General features: G+C 37.9%; 4 protein-coding genes across 10 annotated transcripts; 2 read left to right on the top strand and 2 right to left on the bottom strand.

Moving 5' to 3' along the window:
* The first annotated feature begins 624 nt into the window (after positions 1–624).
* Positions 625–4,305, top strand: psme1 (proteasome activator subunit 1). The gene is made up of 11 exons (XM_026201089.1): positions 625–872; positions 1,048–1,080; positions 1,293–1,355; positions 1,456–1,557; positions 1,669–1,717; positions 1,955–2,052; positions 2,639–2,707; positions 3,520–3,587; positions 3,715–3,769; positions 3,874–3,960; positions 4,054–4,305. Exons 1-11 carry the CDS (start codon positions 834–836, stop codon positions 4,138–4,140), a joined length of 750 nt encoding a protein of 249 aa, XP_026056874.1. The 5' UTR covers positions 625–833; the 3' UTR covers positions 4,141–4,305.
* Positions 4,306–4,998: 693 nt separating this feature from the next.
* Positions 4,999–9,965, bottom strand: fitm1 (fat storage inducing transmembrane protein 1). The gene is made up of 2 exons (XM_026201088.1): positions 8,971–9,965; positions 4,999–5,799 (listed from the first exon to the last, which is right to left on the bottom strand). Exons 1-2 carry the CDS (start codon positions 9,201–9,203, stop codon positions 5,118–5,120), a joined length of 915 nt encoding a protein of 304 aa, XP_026056873.1. The 5' UTR covers positions 9,204–9,965; the 3' UTR covers positions 4,999–5,117.
* Positions 9,966–10,505: 540 nt separating this feature from the next.
* LOC113042321 (DDB1- and CUL4-associated factor 11-like) lies at positions 10,506–22,055 on the bottom strand. 2 transcript variants are annotated; one of them, XM_026201080.1, is made up of 16 exons: positions 21,951–22,055; positions 20,108–20,159; positions 18,789–18,975; positions 18,517–18,644; positions 18,274–18,392; positions 18,010–18,074; positions 17,773–17,873; positions 16,972–17,118; positions 16,826–16,880; positions 16,068–16,136; positions 15,801–15,858; positions 14,628–14,813; positions 12,982–13,135; positions 12,725–12,877; positions 12,522–12,628; positions 10,506–11,828 (listed from the first exon to the last, which is right to left on the bottom strand). In XM_026201080.1, exons 3-16 carry the CDS (start codon positions 18,962–18,964, stop codon positions 11,721–11,723), a joined length of 1,626 nt encoding a protein of 541 aa, XP_026056865.1. In that variant the 5' UTR covers positions 18,965–18,975; positions 20,108–20,159; positions 21,951–22,055; the 3' UTR covers positions 10,506–11,720. The 2 variants fall into 2 exon arrangements, with proteins under 2 accessions (XP_026056865.1, XP_026056864.1); XM_026201079.1 differs by lacking the exon at positions 21,951–22,055 and having other exon boundaries at positions 10,978–11,828; positions 20,108–20,306.
* LOC113042322 (elongin-C-like) lies at positions 20,333–22,738 on the top strand. 6 transcript variants are annotated; one of them, XM_026201086.1, is made up of 5 exons: positions 20,348–20,431; positions 20,980–21,012; positions 21,788–21,822; positions 21,931–22,074; positions 22,227–22,738. In XM_026201086.1, exons 3-5 carry the CDS (start codon positions 21,819–21,821, stop codon positions 22,415–22,417), a joined length of 339 nt encoding a protein of 112 aa, XP_026056871.1. In that variant the 5' UTR covers positions 20,348–20,431; positions 20,980–21,012; positions 21,788–21,818; the 3' UTR covers positions 22,418–22,738. The 6 variants fall into 6 exon arrangements, with proteins under 6 accessions (XP_026056872.1, XP_026056869.1, XP_026056871.1 ...); XM_026201083.1 differs by having other exon boundaries at positions 21,928–22,074; XM_026201087.1 differs by lacking the exon at positions 20,980–21,012 and having other exon boundaries at positions 20,333–20,431.

Here is a 22,738-nt window from a genome sequence, read left to right as displayed (position 1 = left end):
AATATATCCCAAATACATTTATTTGTTTCATTACATTTTATTTCACTGGACTTAATTTTTTTTTATTTTTATGTATTAGCAATATTTTGAACCACTTTTATACACTTTAAAATACATAAAAGTGTAAACAGTATTTTTTGTAACATTTATATATTTCTATTTTAATATCTATCTATCTATCTATCTATCTATCTATCTATCTATCTATCTATCTATCTATCTATCTATCTATCTATCTATCTATCTATCTATCTATCTATCTATCTATCTATCTATCTATCTGTCTATCTATATACATATAAATATGTTTTATATATTTTAGAACATATGAATAATTGTACATACAGTATTACGTTAAATGCACCGTAAAATTAATTACATAAAATTTTGTATAATTTGGTAATTCCTCATTTGCACAATTGCATAATCCCGTTTTTACCAAAAATATAACAATGTGTTCTGACCACTGGTAACATATTTATTCCTTTATTTTCTCTTTAAAAAGTTTAAAAGTTAGTTAAAAAAATGTAGGGCTTTTATTCTAGAGTGCAAAACAAGTCCTGTTTCCGTGACTCGATGACAGTTTTTTTGTTGTCGCCCTCCTTCGGTCACATCAAGAATGATTTAATCAACGCTTAATTCACTTTCATTTTCATTCTTTGTGCTGACTAACTGTGGCTTCTCGTTGTTTCTTCGATAACAACTGGATCCCATCTTCTCTTTTCAATCAAAATCCCACGGTGTCCAGTGGGATAAGACAATAAACGCTCGTTTTTCTGCGAACATCTTTAATAAAGTTTTCCGAGACGAAACGAAACGATAATTCTGCAACGATGACTTCCCTAGACATGAGCCCTGCGTCCAAGAAACAGGTAGAGCGCCTATTATAGGCCCGAAACTTGATTTAAACTGATTTAAGACTGTATATTTTGCAGCAATTCAGCATTTTGAGTCTAACATGCTTATAAATATAAGCGTATATGTATATTGAACCTGTGTTTGTGTGGCAAGTTTAACAAACACTTCCTGTTTAACGTTACTCTACAGGTGGATGGATTCTCCCAAAAAATCACCAAGGAGGTAATTATACGTTGATTCAGTCACACTCTTTCATTACTTTTAAAAATGTACCACAGATATTGTACTTTATTCCAAAAACACCACAGTTATTATAGTTACTACAATAAAACAGTGGGTTCTGCGCTATTAGAATTATAAAAGGAAATACAGATTCATCCAGCAGCTGTAATGAAAGTTTGTCACATTGTCAAATATTTGATTGTTTTAATCAGGCCGAACTGTTGATCTCAAACTTCTTCCCGGAGAAGATTGCTGAGATGGACAAGATCTTACAGGTATTACAAAATAGCCGGTGCATTCATCCGCATTCACACTTGTTGGGGATATTTTGTGCTGTGGTTAAGAAATATTGAATTGTTCTGGTGTGTTATTTAGGGTTCCTGTAGTCTGAAGGATCTGTCGATCATCAGGGCGCCCCTGGACATCCCGATCCCAGACCCTGCCAAAGAGGAGCTCAAGAGGAAGAAGAAAGAGGAGGTAATCATAACACATCATTTATTATTAATAAAGCATAACTGCCCTAGATTTTCTGATCGCACCTTCAAGCCAGTCTGGGGTTTGGTTTAAGGAACTGATTTGTTCACACAGAAAGAGGCCAAAGAGGGAAAGAAGGATGGAGATAAAGAAGAGGACGAAGGTAAGGGTTTAAGAAGCAATTTGGAAAATGAAACTGAAGATGTTACTTGCTCACTTTGCTTTTCCCTAGACCTGAATTCCCCCAAATGTGAAATGAGCAGGTGTAATACCCCAGTGTGAACACAGGGGGGCTCTGAGTCACTCTTAATGTCCCAGAAATGATCCAGAACCTGAAGTAGATTTTGAGAACGGATTGTATGTCTTCCTTAAACTATTGATGTTGATTGTGATCTGACAGGTCCCCCCTGTGGCCCCATCGCCTGCAATGAGACAGTAGAGAAACTCCTCAAACAGATCAAGCCTGAGATTCAGACTCTGAAGGAGTGTCTTAACACGGTGAGGCAGTCTTGTCATATATTATATTTGTCATTTATAATTATGCAGATCTCAAAAGTTTAATGTTTTGACATTGTAGTTGATCAACTGGTTCTACAATTTATAATAAAAGAGTCCCCCTTAATATTAGGTGGCCTTAACTACTATGTACTTACGTTAAAAAATAAGTAAAATGAACTTATTGTGTTCATATTGTATTGCAAAACAGCTCTGCTGCTATTGAGGTGGGATACAGGTGACTTTAGGGACAGGTTTGGTGGTATGGGTAGGTCTAAGGGATGGGTCAACAGTGTATTTACATAAATTAATTGCAGATGTATTTACATGCAGGTATTTTTAACAACATAAGTACAATGTAAAAACATGTATGCACATAATAAGTGCATTGTATTAAATTATTCATTTAAATGTAATTGTATAGTAGTTAAGGCCACCTAATATAAAGTGAGACCAATAAATGTTTAATTTATAGTGCATTTTATACTGCACATAGATATTTTATCCTGTATGCTGGCTCTACATTTAATCAAGCATTTTGGTGCATATTTGTGCATTGTGTAATATTTGTGTGCTATAACCTGTGCAGGTGTCAATGTGGATACAGCTACAGATCCCCAGAATTGAAGATGGGAACAACTTTGGAGTGGCTGTACAGGTCAGTAAACCTATCTTGGGACAGAATGAAATAACATTTGTCAGGTGATTTATTCTTATGTTTAGGTTTAGATTAGCATTTGTACAAATTTATGCATTACACATGTGGTTTCAAAAAGTTAGTCCCGGTTAGGGATACTACAAAATATCAATAAAAATATAGAACCTTCTGAAATAGTTAATTGATTAACTTAACCAATAATTAACATGTAGTTTATCTCAATTACACAAAATAATTTAATTCTAAATTTGTCTGGATGACAGTTTTGGCAAAATATATATCACATGCATAGCTTTTACTTTAATAACATGAATTATTAATTATTAATTATTACATTACCACTCCAAAGTTTATTTTTCCAACAAGGGCTAACTACTTTAACCAAGGGTCAACAAATACATGTAATGTTACAAAATGTGTATTATCTTTTTATTTATTTGATAAAATATTATTTTTCTATTATTTAGAAAATATTCATTTAAAAAAAAGAGAGAAAAATGGATATTAGAATGATTTCTGAAGGATCAGTAACACTATAAGCTTTGGATTACAGGAATAAATTACATTTTAAACACTGTAAAATATACTGTAATAATATTTTACAATGTTACTATTTTTACTGTATTTTGATCAAATAAATGCAGTCTTGGTGAGTATAAGACTTCTTTAAAAAACATAAAAACAAACAAACAAAAAAAAACCACTGAACCCAAATTCTTGAACGTTGTTATATATATATATATATATATATATATATATATATATTAGTTTAATAGCAGTACACATTTGTGTGAATTTTCTGTTTATAAAAGGAAAAAGTTTTTGAACTGCTTACCAACACCCGGACCAAGATCGAGGGATTCCAGACACAGATTTCCAAGTAAGTGATCGGACGGCATTACAAACACAAAGTCAAACACCTTTATTATAAATACAAGTTATTTTATATATTATTTAATCATCAATTTTAGACATGGATCAGCAGTGATGTGTTTCTGTTTCTTCAGGTACTACAGTGAGAGAGGAGATGCTGTAGCCAAGGCTTCCAAACAGCCGCATGTGGTCAGTTTCTGTCATGTTAGATTTAGCTGAATTAAACCAGTTGACGTGATTCTTGAATTTCTTTGAGCTTCTGATAATTTGATTGTTTCGTTGTTTGGGAACAGGGAGATTTCAGACAGCTGGTCCATGAACTGGATCAGCACCAGTACTGCGAGTTACGCATCATAGTCCTGGAGATTCGCAACACTTATGTAAGTTCATTCTCAACGTACTCTAAACAAACTATCACGTGTTTGTGTCCGGTGAGACGGCTGAGACTGATTTCATCTGTTCCTTCACTCTAGGCTGTGCTGTATGATGTCATCATCAAGAACTGCGACAAGATTAAGAAGCCCAGAGGAGACTTATCTTCAAAAGCACTTATCTACTGAGGACCGCAACTTACTAGACACACAAACACACATTTACTGAAAAGTAAAAACATGTCATATTGAGTTTCACATCCACAGTCACAGTGCATTGCCTTGAGCTTCAATTACATCAACAGAATCTACTGTAGTACAGTTTTTACTCAATAAAGACTTTATCTAAATGTGGTACCTCTCAGGTTTTTATTCAAAATGTCATAGAACTTTAGTTTTGTTATGCTTTTTATTATCAAAGTCGGACAAAATAGGAAAATAACTATTACATTTTTCATGTATGCCATCGTTTAAAATTATCAGTAAGATTTTAGATCAGAAATTAATACTTTTATTCAGCAAGGATGCACAAAAAAATCATCAAAAGTAAGACATTTATAAAGATTTCTGTTTTAAGTAAATGCTGTTTTTTCTTATAAACTTTCAGTTCAACAAATAATACTGAAAAAGAAATTCATGTTAATGTAATTTATAGTCCTTTTTAACAAAAGTTTGTAGGGTTTATTTTACGTTAAATATAATGTTAATTTACATTGCAATTTAAAAGTTTAGAAGCTGTACTTTTTTTAAAAATGCATACATTTATGTGGCAAAGATGCACATCACTGATCAACGGAGGCAGGAAAGAAATTTATAATGTTACAAAAACTTGTAGTAATTGAGTAATGACTGCTGAAAATTCAGCTTTACCACCGGGAATAAATTATACTTTAAAATATATTAAAATAGGAAAAAGTTATTTTAAATTGCAATAATATTTCACAACATATCTGTTATAGAGTATATTAATAAAATAACCATAGCCTTAGTGAGCAGAAGAGACTTCTGCTCACTAGAGAAAAAAGAGAAAAAAAAAGAGAGAAAAAAAAAAAAGACATTTCGGTCGAACCTGAAATTGTGTATCTAATTAAAAGGTATGTATATTTTTTGTCTCTGACACCTTTTTACATATTCTTTACATATTCTATTTCTCATTTCTTTAACATTCATGTCCCATTGGATGCAGTATTACATGTGTTATCTGAAATCAAAGCTGTTGTTCTTCCAACACAGCACCAGCCAGGCTTTAAAACACACCAGCCCTTATAATAAAGACCCTTCCATCCCAGATACCCAAGAGCCCCTCCAACCAGCTGGGAAGGGAACAGCGGGAAGTGTGCTAGCAAGCAGACGATCAGGAAGATCCAGAGACTCATCAACAATACACACAACAAGAAGAGTATCCTCAGTGGCGTCCCTACAGGCTTTCCTAGATCCACGCAGGGCCTAAAAACCCCTGTTTCTTCAGCAAGAATCAAGCAACATAAACTCAGAATGAGGATGTCATCAGACACCTCACATCCCTGCCACTGTAGGCCGGCCTTAAGGCAGGCAGCTTTACCCTGTTTCTCTCTCAGTAGTAATAAGGGGCCTGTATCGGAGTCCAGGAGCTCCCTGGGGTTCCTGTGGACGTCTGTGGGGCTTTGCAGTGGCTCAAAACAGCTTCCAGAGGCGTCCACTAGGAAGGAGAGGAGACGGCGGCACAGTGTCCAGAGCGTCCCGGCCGCAGCGAGTCGAGAGAGGTGACGGACGGAGTGAATGAACGAGTTACTGATGCAGTATGACAGAAGAAAGATGAAAGAGCCACATAAGATACAGCTCCAGCCCCAGCAGGAATGCAGGAAGAGCCTATGAGACCACAACAACCACAATCAATAGCTCATAAAACAAACGAGACACGGGAAATACAAAATGGAAAAATAACTTAAATACATTTAATATAATAAAGAAATGACCCCAAATACTGTGCATCAATAACAGCAATAAACATAAATACACACTAAAGGCCACGATATACTTCAAATGAAACCGAAGAACGACCTGATATGACGTAATTTCGAACAAGTCAGGCTGAAACGAAGTTCGTTTCAAAAGAATGAAATTATTAATGCATATATACATGCATAAAAATATATATTTATATCAAAGACTTTTTACAAAAAAAATATCCAGGGAATGTCTGGCAAAATGACAGATTTTTTGCTTAAATGCATGATCATATAAAAATATCTTAATAGTTAAGAATTATATAAAAAAAAATGTTTTTACAGCAATTATCAAAGTTTCTTCAAAGTTTAACATTTCAAGTTGTATAAAAGAATGTTATGTAATGTGTTATGAACAAACAACGAATAAACAACAAATAAAATATAAAATTTACATTTACCGAAATAAAAACTATAAAACATGATTGTTTAACTTAATCAAATTTTATTTTAAGGTGTAACTAATTATATTTACAATAATATGTATTTATTAAAGAACTAGTATAGTGTTAGTGTATATATATATATACATACATACATATATACACACACACACACACACACACACACACACACACACATATATATTGTGACGAGTCAGCTGCCTCCTCCCTGATTGTCACCGGCACCCCGTCCTAAATCGCCGCCCTTCACCAGGCTCCCGACTGGAGTGGGTGTGTGAGAGGAGGGGCGCTGGACGAGTCAGGGCTGGCGGCGTGTGATGGGGCACACCTGAAGGAAGTGGAGCCTCATCCCCGCCGCTGTTTAAAAGCCCAACGCGCCTCTCCTCAGGAGACCGGTCTCTTCCCCGTGCATGCACACTGGTGTCCTCGTGGGTCCAGGAAGGGTGCGTTGAGGGACTCCCGCGCCACCAAGACGTGAGCTGCCGGACCCGCGATCCGGATGGGAACCGCACCCGTATACACGGCCGACGGGCCAGGATGCCGGGCCGTCCATCCCCTACCAGCGCCGCGGCCAACGAGAGAGACGCGGCCGCTAGGAGAAGCCGCCGCCCCTCGCGCCCCGGACCAAGGAGGGGAGCGCGTGCGGCCGCCGGACTCCGCCCCTTGCCTGGACCCTTCCTTGATGAACACTGCCCGACCTACACAAATCCCGCAGCACGACGAGGACACCAGATTCCCTGTTATTTTGGACACTTTCCCCCTTTTGGCCACTTTTATTCCCTTTGTTTTATGATTTCTGTTAATAAAAGCCTCTCCGAGGCCTGACGCCACGCCCACTGTGTCTGTCTTGTGCTCCTCCCGTGACACTGGTGGAGAATGCGGGCAGGCGGAGCCTAGACAGCGCAGTTGGGAAACGTCTGGTGACGTCACCCCCTCTCGCTTGCAAACGTTCGTGAGAACCCAGACTGGGACGGAGGAAAACTGGGGACAGCCTCCCGGCCACACAAGGGGTAAGTGACTTTTCCATTGTCATTTTACCCTGTGGTTGGTTGAGGCTGTCACTAAAACCCGGTTTCTCTGTCCCTGTTCTGGTGCGCTGCGAGAGGGAGGACCGCCCGGAGAGGAAGCCCCGCCCACTCCGACCGTTTGGAGCCTGGTTGAGGATGGTAGCACTCCCGTGTGGGTGGCGCCCTGGGGACGGGGATGTCGCTTGGGAGGGGGAATGTGACGAGTCAGCTGCCTCCTCCCTGATTGTCACCGGCACCCCGTCCTAAATCGCCGCCCTTCACCAGGCTCCCGACTGGAGTGGGTGTGTGAGAGGAGGGGCGCTGGACGAGTCAGGGCTGGCGGCGTGTGATGGGGCACACCTGAAGGAAGTGGAGCCTCATCCCCGCCGCTGTTTAAAAGCCCAACGCGCCTCTCCTCAGGAGACCGGTCTCTTCCCCGTGCATGCACACTGGTGTCCTCGTGGGTCCAGGAAGGGTGCGTTGAGGGACTCCCGCGCCACCAAGACGTGAGCTGCCGGACCCGCGATCCGGATGGGAACCGCACCCGTATACACGGCCGACGGGCCAGGATGCCGGGCCGTCCATCCCCTACCAGCGCCGCGGCCAACGAGAGAGACGCGGCCGCTAGGAGAAGCCGCCGCCCCTCGCGCCCCGGACCAAGGAGGGGAGCGCGTGCGGCCGCCGGACTCCGCCCCTTGCCTGGACCCTTCCTTGATGAACACTGCCCGACCTACACAAATCCCGCAGCACGACGAGGACACCAGATTCCCTGTTATTTTGGACACTTTCCCCCTTTTGGCCACTTTTATTCCCTTTGTTTTATGATTTCTGTTAATAAAAGCCTCTCCGAGGCCTGACGCCACGCCCACTGTGTCTGTCTTGTGCTCCTCCCGTGACACTGGTGGAGAATGCGGGCAGGCGGAGCCTAGACAGCGCAGTTGGGAAACGTCTGGTGACGTCACCCCCTCTCGCTTGCAAACGTTCGTGAGAACCCAGACTGGGACGGAGGAAAACTGGGGACAGCCTCCCGGCCACACAAGGGGTAAGTGACTTTTCCATTGTCATTTTACCCTGTGGTTGGTTGAGGCTGTCACTAAAACCCGGTTTCTCTGTCCCTGTTCTGGTGCGCTGCGAGAGGGAGGACCGCCCGGAGAGGAAGCCCCGCCCACTCCGACCGTTTGGAGCCTGGTTGAGGATGGTAGCACTCCCGTGTGGGTGGCGCCCTGGGGACGGGGATGTCGCTTGGGAGGGGGAATGTGACGAGTCAGCTGCCTCCTCCCTGATTGTCACCGGCACCCCGTCCTAAATCGCCGCCCTTCACCAGGCTCCCGACTGGAGTGGGTGTGTGAGAGGAGGGGCGCTGGACGAGTCAGGGCTGGCGGCGTGTGATGGGGCACACCTGAAGGAAGTGGAGCCTCATCCCCGCCGCTGTTTAAAAGCCCAACGCGCCTCTCCTCAGGAGACCGGTCTCTTATATATATATATATATATATATATATGTGTGTGTGTGTGTATACAAACACCCACACACAGTATATATAGATCAGCTTCACATAAAAATATTAATAATAAAAACCTCGAATTAATAAGGTGATTCCAGAGTTAACTGGAATAAGATCTTGCCTGTACAGGTAGTGATTCTTGTTGCCAAATATGCTGTACTTGGAGACCCAGAGACTCAGAACAGGTCCAAACATCACCAGCACAGAGAGGAGGAAGTGAAAATGGCGTCGGAACAAGAAATGAGCCAGCAGTCCAGCTGTGAGATCAGTGAAGCGCACCAGAACCCAGAGCAGAAGCTGGTGGACAGAGTTCTGGATCCTATAAAAGATCTCCTTTAGTCTACAAAGATCCATCTTGGTTTCTGAGGGCAGAACTTTCAGTGCATGTTCAACAGATGGACTAACCGAGGGAAGGAGAGAAATGAGACTGTTCTAGCATCTGTCAGCAGGGTTATTAACTTCCCTTTAGTTTTCTCAGCTGAGATCAACCTGCTGGTTTATGTCACACTTCTCATCATTTACCCGCTCACTCACAGTCCTGACAACATTTAGCTCCCTAACAGCTCCAAACATTCCCATCTAATCAGCTTGCTCTCTCAGTGTGTGCGCGCGTGTGTGATATAAAGCAGTACAGCAACATTCCCTGTGTGGTTTCAACCATATTTAGCATCTGTACCTGTGGTAAGGATTAAAATAAACTTTGGCTTTGGGAAAAAGGTCACACACACTCAAAACAAACAAACACACAAACAAGAACAAATATAAAACGTATTACTAATCTAGTACATGCATTGTTTCTTCTAAACCTTTTTGGTCCCACTTTACTTTAAGGTTAAATTCTCACTATTAAAAAACCATTTACTATGACATTTGCTTCAAAAAACTCCTAATTTGCTGTTTATTAATAGTTGGTAAGGAAGTATAAGTGCTAATAAAAAGTCAATATGTTAATAATAGGCATGTTAATAAGCAACTAGTTAATATTGAAAATGGTTCCCTATACTAAAGAGTAACCACCTTTTTGTTATTGTAAGATCTGCTGTAAACTATGAACTAATATAAACAGATGACTGGTAGCTGTAATAAATATGCCCGTTAAGGTGTTTTCTCACTATTTAAAGTGAAAGTGACGTGACAAGTATGGTGACCCATACTCAGAATTCGTGCTCTGCATTTAACCCATCCGAAGTGCACACAGACAGAACAGTGAACACACACACACACTGTGAACACACACCCGGAGCAGTGGGCAGCCATTTATGCTGCGGCGCCCGGGTAGCAGTTAGGGGTTCGATGCCTTGCTCAAGGGCACCTAAGTCGTGGTATTGAAGGTGGAGAGAGAACTGTACATGAACTCCCCCCACCCACAATTCCGTCCAGCCCAAGACTAGAACTCACAACCCTTCGATTGGGAGTCCGACTCTCTAACCATTAGGCCACAACTTCCCTTATTATTATTTACAATACTGTTCAAAAGTTTGGCAGTAAGTCTCATGCTCAAAAAGGATCCATTTATTTGATTTAAAAATACAGTTAAACTATATATATATATATATATATATACACACACACACACACACCCACACGTACATGAAATAGGCTGTTTTCTATTTTAATATATTTTACAAGTACTTTATTCTTGTGATGGCAAAGCTGGATTTTAAACAGTTTATTGTTGCATGGTCCCTCAGAAATCATTCTAATATACTGATTGGGAGAAACATTACCATCATAAGACAAATGTAAAAAACCTTTAAATCATTATAAACTTCTTCACTGTCACTTCTGATCAATGTAATGCATCATTGCTGAACAGAGGTATTCATTTCTTACAAAAAAAAAAAAAAAAAAATATTATTACTTAGCCCCAGTTGTTTTTCTTCACAGGAAAGAAAAGAGCATGTGCTCCTCATTAGCTTCACCTTCTGTCAGTACAATATAGCAAATATACAGCACTAAATATACAGACGCTGTCACGGTCAATGTGAGAACCTACATTCTGACATTGAAAATAATTGTAAAATGCATGTAGCACATGGAAAATTGTCTTGCAATTCAAACTAACTGTATTTCTTGTAGCTGGCTGAAATATCGGAGATGTGATTTATAGTCCAAACAAAAAACGTTATGTGCATAAATTTAATTCTTGTAAAACAATTTTGTGTATTCCAATAATTCTGAATGCACTTAAATCATACACAAATCAAACCTCTGTGCTCACACGCACATAAAGAAACTCACTCCCGTACCCGTAAACCCACAGCTATGTCTCCACACACACACTTTTAACACACATTCAGAGTGGACAAAGAAAATGTTTTTTTGTTGTTTTTTTTTATATTGAACTACAAAATCAAATCCTTTTACATTAATAGCAATAAAATATCTTACAATATTTAGAATTATTCCCAGAATCCGTTGCACTTTTAGAAATGTCCATTAGGTGTAAAATATCTTGCTAGATTTCATTATGCAAGTATTGCTTTGTTTCGGGTAAAGCAACACAGTTACCATACAGGGATTTTTCAAGCGAAGCAGTTGTGTTTGTGTCTTTCTGAAATCATGTGTTGTTTATATTGGTGAAATTCACTCAAAGTCTTTCACTTAAGCATCAACGGTCATCTTGGAGCTGAGAGAGAGGCGTAAAACAGAAATCACAGCACGCCCCGTGTCCATTAACTAAATGATCCTTTAAACATATTTGAATCATCTTGTGTGCCATTAATGTGAAATCAAACAGACACCTGAAGAGCCTGCCTAACACTACATCAATATGATTTTACAAAATCTATTCTCTTTTCTGATTAGTTTTTTCTTCATTCCTCCTTCATTCCATTCCTGCAGTGATGGCACCATCTCCCTCTGACATCATCAATAGAGTTTGGTTTTCATGTCCACCATATCCACGTTCATCCTCTCTCGATCTGTGTCCAGAGGGAGGTTCTGCGTGTGTTCCCACAGACGGATGGCACCATCCCACTGAGCAAACGTAACGAGAAGGAAAAAAGACTCACAGTCTTATAAAGGTATAGTGTTACATAGTATAGATTTCTTTGTCTTAGTCCTGTCAAAGGTCCTCAAAAGTCTCTTTAAAAAGCTGAAACTTGGCTGAAATTACTATAATTAATTCCAAATTATATTCATGTTTTTCTATTAAAAAACAAAAATACTTTGTATTATGGAAAAGGGTTTGTGTAAGTGCATTTCTTAAGTAACCACAATTGCAAATATTATTGTTGAGATACATGTGGATTTATAAATCCTTCATTGCAGATTTAGTTAGAGCAAACTGCACAAACATCCATGTGAAGGAACACAATTGTTTTCAGATGATCAGTGCCGTTTTCTAAGACCAGATAGTAAACGGTTGCCAGGTTTGAGTACAAATACAAACAGAGTGGGGAAATGTATCCTAAGTGAAACCTCTTGACATCTGGCAACCGCAAGCACAAAAACTTCTGGAGGTCTACTTTTTCAATATAGAGAGTTTTAAATGTCGCGTTGTTTAAATATTGTATTTTATTTAATAATAAAAGTTATAGTCACAGTGTTTAATGATTTTGTGTCACCTCGCCTAGTCTTAGTCATGGAAAAGAAGGTTGTCAAAAATACTCTTCATCATTGTTTTCATTAACAAAATGAACACTAGTATTAAACAGTGGTTTTACTTACCGAGCTGCTGACCATGTTGTTGTGATAGGGGTGCCAGCTGACGTCCCTCACACACGCGTCATGATTGGACAATTTGGACACAATGGATCCCGTCAGCACATCATAGACTACAAAAGAGATGGGAGGTAAAATATTACAGATTTGGATAACAATAAAAAGTGACTTTAAAAACGGTTTCACACTTGCTATTATTCTCCACTTACTGACGATTTTGCCTGTTGAACAGCCTGAGTAAATGAACTTCTGTCCAGTGCTGTATTCAGGGGAAAAGCGGCAGCGAATGAGCGTGTGCAGAACCCCATGACCCCTGTAGGTCATCACAGAGGTGTCGCCAGTCAGCTTATGCCTCTTTAGTGCTGCAGGCCAACAGAATTAGTCAAAACAGGTGCTTTGTGTTCATGTATAAAATCAATGTTGACAATAAACAAGCAGGTCTGGTTACTCAAGCAGTGTAACGCACCTCTCTGGGGAACCTGCTGCCAGCGGTAATCCCAGTTCTGTTGTGCGACAACGAGCCGTGAAGCCGACACCCCCTCTTGGGGTGAAAACTTCCTCACATCCCACAGCTTAATGGTCTGATCTTTGGAGTTGCTGATCAAATACCGAGCGTCACCCTTCAGAACAACATACAAATGCTGCTTTTAAAGTGCATGAAGGGAAGCAACTTAACTGATAGCAATGATGAGTTCAGTAATTGTACAAATCAAGGTGGAAAACTTTTGTGCAGATGCTCATTTTAACAGGTGTTTTTTCAACATGGTGATCATATAACTGTAATAATCGATACACTGCTTTGACGAGAGCTTCTGGTAATCAATGCTGCTGAGATGAAGGTCTATTGGAAGAGAGTTTGCCTTGCTTTCTTGGGTGTATACTTATGGAGGGCTAATGGGGTGCTTACACCAAACGCGACTTGCGAGTAGTTGGACGCTTAAACATTTTGAGTTTACTCGATTCATTCGCGCATTAAACTCACTTCACAAGAGACGTAAATTCGTGTCATGGGAGGGGCTTCTGCCAGTTGAGTTCACACAGCATTGTGATTTCAACCACCATTTATTCAGATAATTTTCAAAATATTACTGTTATCGTGTCATGAAATTAAGTTTTAAAAGTATTTCAGGTGAGAATGTAGTTGTTTTAAACTCAAATATGTGAGTTATTTATGAAGACAGCGCCTATTTAAAAATTTGTTTTGCCATCCATAAGTATGAAGATGTTATCGTACAGCTCCGGGTAACCACATACAGCAACGATGATTTTGTCCTCCATTGTTTTTTCGAATTTTCATGTCACTACAAGAGCAAGTTCCTGACTGGTTAACGCAGTGCGAATTTTCTCCAAAGTTCAGATTTTTTTAACTCGAGCAATTCAAACAAATCACACGTTACGTGCGTCAAACTGGCAAAACAGTCAATTCGCGGCGAAATTTTTTTTTTTTTGAATATCGAGGCGCAGGATGACTATCGCGTCTTTGTATTGACTTAACATGTAAATCACTCACGCTTAACGCTTCACTCACGTCTGATGTGAAGAGTACCACTTAAAAACAAAAATGTAAATAATTACTTTTCAAATAATATGTCATTACAAATAATGTTGTATCATTTATAATAGCAATAAAGAATGCTACTGAAAAGTTGTAATACTTAACCATAAATTGCTTTAAATGTCTGTATTTATGTAAGTACAATTTGAAAAGTGAATCATCAACTTATATACTTTTGACTCTTTTCAACATTTATAATAAAAAATGTGTCTCGAACAGCAAATCAGCATTTTAGAATAATTTCTGTAAAAACATTACATTTATATTTATAATTACATTTTACAATATTAACACTTAAAATAGCTATTTTAAATAGTAATAATATTTCTCAATGTTAAAATTTTTACTGTATTGTTTAATAAATAAAAGCATCCTTCTTAAACTTATTACACATTTTTTTTTTTAATAAAATTATTCCTACCCCAAACTTTTGAAAGGAAGTATATATTGTACTATGCTCACAATTATCTGGTTTGTAATCACATATTATTATGTAAAAGGTTTAAGTGTGTTGTAACTGTACTGTAAGACACAGTGTCTTGACAATGATCCCATACCTTGCTGTGTATGAAGGTGATTCCATCTCTGTGTCCAGCCAGATGACCCACAGGCTGTGGTCTGTCTTCTCTGAGGGTACGTCTGTCCCATACCTTACATAGCGCGTCATCACTGCCTGAGAACAGCAGCTGTGAAGAACTGTCTGCAAACGCTACGGTATTCACGTCATCGTCGTGAGCGTCGATCTGAAAGATGATGAGATAAACAATCAAATTCACATGAGTCATGCTACAGAGGGCAACGCCTGCATAATGTTCTCAGTAAATCTATCTTGCATATCAATGACCACATTCAATCCAGAAGGTTAGACCTTTGATGCACTAAAACTGAGGAGCTGTAAAGATTACTCAAGGCTTAAAGTCACAAGAGGCCTGAGAAGTATAACAGGTTGACAGTAGTTAACAGATATTGATCCAATAAAAGGTAGCATGCTGATGATTCAACATGTACTGTATGTAGAAGCATTGCAGCAGATGAAAATTGAACGAACATCTTTGGGTTACTGATAAAGGGATATTGTGACTTTTTCTCTTTCACTAGCATCTAAATAACTATTAAGGAATTTGGTCCTGGATTAATGGTGCGTTCAAGTCATCTCGTATAGATCGTATTTCTGAGTTGAATGCACATGAACGCCACCACAATATCGTAAATACCAGTGGGAAGCTCGGGATTTTCTTTAAGCCCCGATCTGTATGAGTTGGGGGCGTGTCAGTGATTAACATGGCGGAATATACAATACTTAAAGGTATTTAGCTGTGATATTGTCTTTTCTATTTACAGTGCAGTACGTTAATCGATGACGCATAATATGATGGCATTATAATATTACAATGCAAATTGTAACAGTAAAGTTGGCAGCGGCTTCATAAAATAATTAGATAACATTAAATAACTTTTTAATAACATTAAAAAACAAAGTATACCTAATGCACATTTCTTTGTTCTTCATTTTCTACAACAAGAGTTTAAGAACATTGCTGTATTTTTGTGTTTTTAATTAAGAGAAAGTACTCCGCCATCTTGCTCCGACCAAAGTGACTTGAACGCACATGCCGTCATAAGCACGACTTCCCACCTCGTGCATACAAACTTCCCAGGAGGACTTGAACGCACCATAAGAGTGCAAACGTATGCCCTTCTATTATTTTACAAATGTGTGTGACTCATACCTTTAGAGTTCTCTTGTTTTGTTCACGATCAAACACATACAGGCAGCCGTCGTTTGCTCTATTTGATAGAGACAAAAAGCATCTCAGCAAGAATAAAAGAACACTTTTGGTTTCTATGTGTGTTACGTGAAATAAAATAAAATCCCAATAGTGGAAATCAAAAAAGCAAAACAAATTTTAACATGTAAAAAAAAAAAAAACGAATAATGAGTTATTAAAGGATCTCTTTCTGGGGTTAGTTTTCTTAGACAATAGTACATTACTAACCCGCCTAAAATTTCTTTTCCATCTGTAGATGCAGCCAGTGAGAAAACACAGAACCTCCTTTCATCAGGACTGGAAGAAGAACAGAGACCTGTCAGCATCAGCAACCTTTAACACTAAAAACTACAGACATTTCTATGGCGATTACGTTCAATATACTTCACAGGCTACACTAAAACATCATTAACTATCAATCTGTAAACATCTAAACATCTATTTCAATTCACACAGCTCTACCTTCCTTGGGGAAGAACAGAGCCAGACCAAACCTCTAAAACATAACATTACAGTTTATTATCACAGGATGGTCACTAAATGTTATGCAATGCAGAGAACTCGTCAACATGGTCATGCAAATTTAATGGAAGAGGCAGAAAGACACGCTGGCAAAGTCAAATATTGGCATTATTAGCATATCTGAAGGTGTTATGGCACTTTAATTATAATTTCAATAAGAGGGTTCCTCTTCTTACATATTATGAGAATAAACATATGATTTTATATACATAATAAACTAGTTAACTAATTAGTAAATAATTAAGAATTGTTCCTAAAATATCAAAAAGCAACCACGATGGTTATTACTTTGAAAACCATCAGATTCCACTTTGCCATCATGTTCAGTTTGGGTTAGCTCATAGTCACGAGATGGCTGTAGTGATGAATGATTATGGAAATCTGTTTGTCATCCACATGAAGAGGAAGCGTACAGGTGATTACCTGAGTTTTAATGCTAAAATGTACTATGAGGAAACACTAACTTGAGGTCCAGAGCGGTGTGTGTTTCATTGTCCCCATCTACACTGCACACATGGACTAAAGAGAGGGAGCACAGGCAGATATGCATTACTGGAATAAATGAGAGTAGTGCCAACAAAGCAGTTTAAGTGACCTGGCCCTGTCTTACTGTAGTCAGACCAACTGGAGTACAGCACACAACGTGCATCAGGGGTGAAACACACATCCAGAATGCTCCAACCCACGTCTCTGGCCTTGATGGTCTTCTTTAGAGTAAAACGGCCCCTGCTAGTGTCATATAATCTGATATTCTGATCTATAAAAACAAAGACAGAAAAAAGGAGAGTCTAAGATACTGTTTTCTCTACACAGTTCAATGATTTTAGCATGTTTGCTTTTGAAATAAGTCTTTTATTTTTAATTTGAACAAAATACAGTAAGAATGTGAATTATAATTACTATTTAAAATGACAGGTTTCTATTTTTATATTTTTATTTTTATATTTAAAATGTAATTTATTTTTATGAAGGCAAAGCTTATTGCTCAGCAGTCATTACTCCAGACATCAGTGTCATTCACAATGATCATTCACAAATCATTCTAATAAGTTAATTTGGTGGACAAGACATTTTTATTTTTTTATCAATGTTGAAACCAGTTGTTACATAATATTTTTGTAACAACCACAAGCATGTTTTTCATTTGAACTAGAAAAACTTTGTAACTTTATAAATGTCTTTAGTGTCAATTTAGGAGCATTGTTTGCATTTCTTAAATTTCTTAAAATAAAAATAAACCTTACTGACCTCAAACTTACGAACAATAGTTTATGTGCTTTAATTAAAGATTGAAATAATTACAACGTTGGTCTATTGTAAAATTTTGTTATTTGAACATATCTGAAACATGCCTGACATTTGAAAAATAGAAAATAAATACTAATGAGAAAGTCCTGAATTACTGTTTCACCTTGGCATGCAGACAGGAACATGTTTCCCTCATCACTGTAGACTCCACAAAAGACTTTCTGCTGATAGGTGTCCTTGTATACCACATGATTAGGCAGGAAACTATAAGGAAATGTATATGATTTATTATTCATTTGCAAAGACTATTTCAATTGCAAATCTAATGACATATGTGCCTTTGTATCTGCATCAAAAATGTATTATTGTTGTTATAGCATAACATTTATGTTGCACATACTGTGAACGGATTCGGCTGCACTCTCCATGAGAGAAACTGGACCCATGACACCGTCCCTGTTCCCGCTACAGAAAGAAATACACAGTAACAGAACATTACAGAAAGTTGCATATTTGTGAACTCTACTCTATTTGGCTGTATCAAGATTTCCTGATTTCTTAATTATAAATAAGAAGAGCTGCTAACTAAAACAGCTGAGCTGCTCATTCAGACTCATTGTATTGTTACTATACATGCCCTGAACATTAACATATACATCCATACCTCCGCTAGCATATGTGTGAAACTGTGTCTGCCCTTTAGGCCTGAGGAAGCAGTGGCAAGCAGGATCTGAGTGCGGATCTCACTGCCGTCTATTTCCTGTGTGTCTGGTTGGGCATCCGCTGAATGAGACAAAATAAGGCATAGTAAATGACAACAGAATTATTTTTAATTCAATGGTATATTTATGGCACCATTGCTCAATTTATAGACTGAAAATGATGCCATACAGTCCATAATTGTCACCTGGAGGGTCATATCGATGTCCTAGCCGCCCGTCCCAGGCCCCATCGCTGTCCTCATCTGAGTCTGAATATGACTGCACGAGCTGTAGGCCCGTCGCTCCACTTCCATGGACCAGGCGGACCTGGCCCCTATAACAGAAAAAAAGGGAAGAACTCTTTTTAATACCCATACGACAAAAGAGGAAGTGGTTCCAAAACATGTAAAACGCAGCCCAGACAAAGGCATCGCCAAATAAATGTTTTGTAGGTTATGCATATACTATAACTATTTACCTTCGCAGTAGGTACGCCAGAACTTGTGCCAAATCAACGTCCTCTTCAGATCCTGACTGCCTCTCGGCCGGTGTGTGACCCGTCGGATTGGAATTCTGGTTGGGTTCTGGTTCTGACTGGTCTGGGTTGTTGCCAGAGCCCCGACCGGACATCCCAGAACTGGACTGAGAGCCCATAGACTGATTGTCTGCCAAATAATTTATTCAGAAGTCAGCAATACAAGCAATCACATTCATGTCATTATGAAAAAGCAAGATAATGCTAATGTTTCGTTAAAGACATTGAACACCATCTTTCGGCAATTAGGTCAAAAATATGAAACACTCAAATAATATACCTGTGATATTCACTGCTGGTTATATATGATCTATTTATGCATTTAGCAGACGTTTTATCCAAAGCGACTTACATTGCATTCAGGCTAACAATTTTCTACAATCATGTGTTCCCTGGGATTCGAACATCCAACCTTGCACCAGTTGAGCTACAGTTTTCAGTTTCAGTTTCAGTTATTTTGTTTTGACATTTCTTCTTCTTATGATCAATATTGAAAATGGTTGCCTAATAATGCCTAATATTTTGTGGAAACAAAAACATTTCTTTTTAGGATACTTTGGAGACTAGAAAGTATAAAAAAGCAGAATTTATTTGAAATAGAAATCTTTTGTAACATTATGAATGTCTTTATGGCCAATTGAATGCATTGCTGAATAGAAACATGAATTATAGATAATTTGATTAAGATTAGATTAGATTAAATTGTTTGAGAAATACTAAGCAGAGGAAAGTATTGTTATTACTTTAAAAAGTGAATCTAGGTTGAAATTAAAGATATTTGACACCAGTTTTAGTAATACTGTAAATAATAGCACATACTCCCAAACAATAATAAATACACTTCTCTGATCATAAATCTGTGATGGACATGTCAGAATGCATAATATTAAATGTGTATAACGCTGATGTAGTTCATTAATCGTGTGACATCTCATCACAATTTGCTTGATTTGAGAAAGTATTACATTAAAATGGTGATTTAAATCAATGCTGACATACACCTGAAAAAAGGCTGTGATGTAACGTTAACTGACAGGCGAGCGTGCTAAAAAAAAAGGTTAGTATTGAAAAGAGCAAATGTCATGGATCGAACATTTCTTATAATGGTTTCATATATATATATACAAACTAAGAGTTTTAAAAAGCAAAATTCACAAAAGCCTAATCATTAGGTTAAATATACAGCCAAAACAACCCTTTGTTTATAAGTTAGCGCATACGCTAGCAGGCTGTAAGCGACCTAGAAAAAAAGAGACACCTACCAGTTAAATGGTGACAGTGCTTTGACAGCTCTTTAGCTCCGTTGGTCTCTTCCTGCAGAACTCGGCAAATAACAACAAAACAGTGTTATTAAAAATAAAGCTTGTAAAGGTGGGAGGTCAGTATGCTAAGCGCTTCTATCTCCCTGGACAGGTTTCAGGACTCTCCAGGTTCGTGACGCGCCATGTTGTTTACGGTTTCGAGACCACTCGTCTTCCTGTGGTCACGTGACACATAGACGCTCCCCCACGGAGCAAAAACAAATCAAATAGAAACAGAGCATTTAAGTTATTGAACAAAGGACGATGAAGCCGTCTATATTGAAGGTATTTATTTTCTGGCCACCATGACGCTGTGACGTCATTGCAGTTGATTGTGACTTGTGCAATTATATTTTGTACAAAGTTGATTATAGTTGTTGTTGATATTATTATTATTATTAGTATTAGTAACGTTATTAGTATTAGTATTAGTATTAGTATTCATTTATTGCAAAAAAGTAAGTAAATTCAAGGTTGCACCGCAATTCACGTATGAAAAATCTTACTAAACCCTATACTCAGTGTAAAAATAAATACATTTTTAATAATTAATAATTAAATGATTTTAAATAAATACATTGTAAATTAAACTATTCATACTTCTTCGCCTATTCTACACTTAAGAATTTATTTATAGCAACAAACTGTAAACGTGATGCAAATGAGACCTTCATTTTGCAGAGTAGTCAAAAAAAAAAAAAAAAAAAAATGTAAGAGTTTGAAAGAGTGGTCGAAACTTTCAGTGGTCGTAATAGTGTGATAGGAGAAACCATACCTTTTTATATAGTTACATTTATAAAAATCATATACGTTTCTCATTGTGTTTCTATCAGGGACCATCTGCTGAACAGTTTCGGCTACTAGATGTACGTATATGTAAATATCGGTTTTATTTGGATATTATTGTTGCTTTTATGGAAAGGTTTATTTGTATTTAATACTATGTGTTTTCAATTGTCTTAGACGAGTTATAGAGTTCCCCAACAGACATGCATACATATTACATACTAATTAAATCACCTATCAGTGTGTGTTGGGACTTTTCTAAGCTCTTCGACCTTGGTGTGTAATCTAAAAATGAAATCATTTATTAAGCTAAGTGTTGGCTGGATGTTAGAGTCACAGATATATACATATCTATGTCTAGAGCGGGGACTTTTAATTATGAGCCACATTTTTTAACCGGAAGTACTCAGTTGTATCACTGTCCGTGTTGCTCAAGAAACTTGTTTTGTTGTTTTAAATCGCGGTAAGTTTGACAATTGTACATTTACTGTCCACAATATATATTTGGTTATATGATTAATAGATATACTTAGATAAGATAATTCGATTTATCGATTTCACAACTAACGGTATGCGTTTGAAATCTGTCATTTAACATTTAATCGTGACAGTGTGCTTTTATGAGACGGTTTACATAAATATGAGAACATGTATGTAAAAACCAAGTACAGCAAAAAATAATAAATAAAAAAAAAACGAGACTTAAATAAATCTGTTTAATGCTTGCATTGCAGCTGTCATTATTTTTTCAGTTTTGTGTTTTTTCCCCCTCTAAGCTTTCTTACTAATATATATATATATATATACACTTTTCTGTGCAGTACACTATCACAAGCCTGATGTTTTGTTCTTTAGTTTGCAGGAGTGATACAGCACCTGTGAAACAATGGGTTTGTACTGGACTTTTAAATATTTGGAAATAGGAAATTGTAATTTCCCTTTTCCATTGCATGTTCCTTTTTTCCCCTTAAGTGTCCAAATAACATTTTAACCAGCAGATGTTGAAGACAGGACTTACGGTGGTTGTGAAGGGCCGGATGCCATGTATGTAAAGTTGATCTCTTCAGATGGCCATGAGTTTATTGTGAAGAGAGAGCACGCTTTAACCTCTGGCACCATCAAGGCTATGCTGAGTGGACCTGGTGAGGGTGAAACATGGTCAAAGTCTAGCTGTTATGAAACAGCATTTGTTTATTGTTGGATTCTTCCATCAATCATTTGTTTTTAAAAAGGTTTTAGCAATATCTGAGCAGAAAGAGGTAGCGCTAACTAACATTGACATATTTTCTTTTAGGTCAATTCGCTGAAAATGAAACCAATGAGGTGAACTTCCGGGAGATCCCGTCTCATGTTCTCTCCAAAGTGAGCATGTATTTTACCTATAAAGTGCGCTACACTAACAGCTCGACAGAAATCCCAGAATTCCCCATTGCTCCTGAGATTGCCTTGGAATTGCTCATGGCTGCGAACTTTCTAGACTGTTAGATATGAATGGAGAATGTGTTATACTGGGACCGACTTGCCATCTGTTTGCCATCACATATCTTCATATGATTAATGAGAGTGTATTTATGAATATTTAGCATTTTTTGATCTGTTTTTTGTTTTTGGTATGTTGTAATTTGAAATGGCTAGATAATGTGTTTTAAATGTCTTGGAATCAATTTGTATTTGAAAAAATATGGATGAACCAAATATATCATTGTCACACTTCTATGTCTTTGTTTAGAAACTTTTTTGTTTGTTTAAACTAAATTGCTTGCATTTCTCGCTAGACACATGTCAATATAAACTAATGGAAAGCTC

Source organism: Carassius auratus, chromosome 24, assembly GCF_003368295.1.
Source record: "Carassius auratus strain Wakin chromosome 24, ASM336829v1, whole genome shotgun sequence".
Lineage (NCBI taxonomy): Eukaryota > Metazoa > Chordata > Actinopteri > Cypriniformes > Cyprinidae > Carassius > Carassius auratus.
The sequence above is the reverse complement of the archived record's forward strand: the minus strand, read 5'-3'. Positions and strand labels throughout refer to the sequence as shown.

Coding starts and splice junctions, on each gene's coding strand:
- LOC113042322 (XM_026201084.1), top strand. Junction 22,075..22,226: donor GGCTATGCTGAGTGGACCTG/GTGAGGGTGAAA, acceptor ATTTTCTTTTAG/GTCAATTCGCTGAAAATGAA.
- fitm1 (XM_026201088.1), bottom strand. CDS start 9,203: ATGGATCTTTGTAGACTAAAGGAGATCTTTTATAGGATCCAGAACTCT. Junction 5,800..8,970: donor AAGAATCACTACCTGTACAG/GCAAGATCTTAT, acceptor GTGGTCTCATAG/GCTCTTCCTGCATTCCTGCT.
- LOC113042321 (XM_026201080.1), bottom strand. CDS start 18,964: ATGGGCTCTCAGTCCAGTTCTGGGATGTCCGGTCGGGGCTCTGGCAAC. Junction 18,645..18,788: donor CTGGCGTACCTACTGCGAAG/GTAAATAGTTAT, acceptor TTTCTGTTATAG/GGGCCAGGTCCGCCTGGTCC. Junction 12,629..12,724: donor TTCAACAGGCAAAATCGTCA/GTAAGTGGAGAA, acceptor TCTCTTTTGTAG/TCTATGATGTGCTGACGGGA.
- psme1 (XM_026201089.1), top strand. CDS start 834: ATGACTTCCCTAGACATGAGCCCTGCGTCCAAGAAACAG. Junction 873..1,047: donor GCCCTGCGTCCAAGAAACAG/GTAGAGCGCCTA, acceptor GTTACTCTACAG/GTGGATGGATTCTCCCAAAA. Junction 2,053..2,638: donor TGAAGGAGTGTCTTAACACG/GTGAGGCAGTCT, acceptor TAACCTGTGCAG/GTGTCAATGTGGATACAGCT.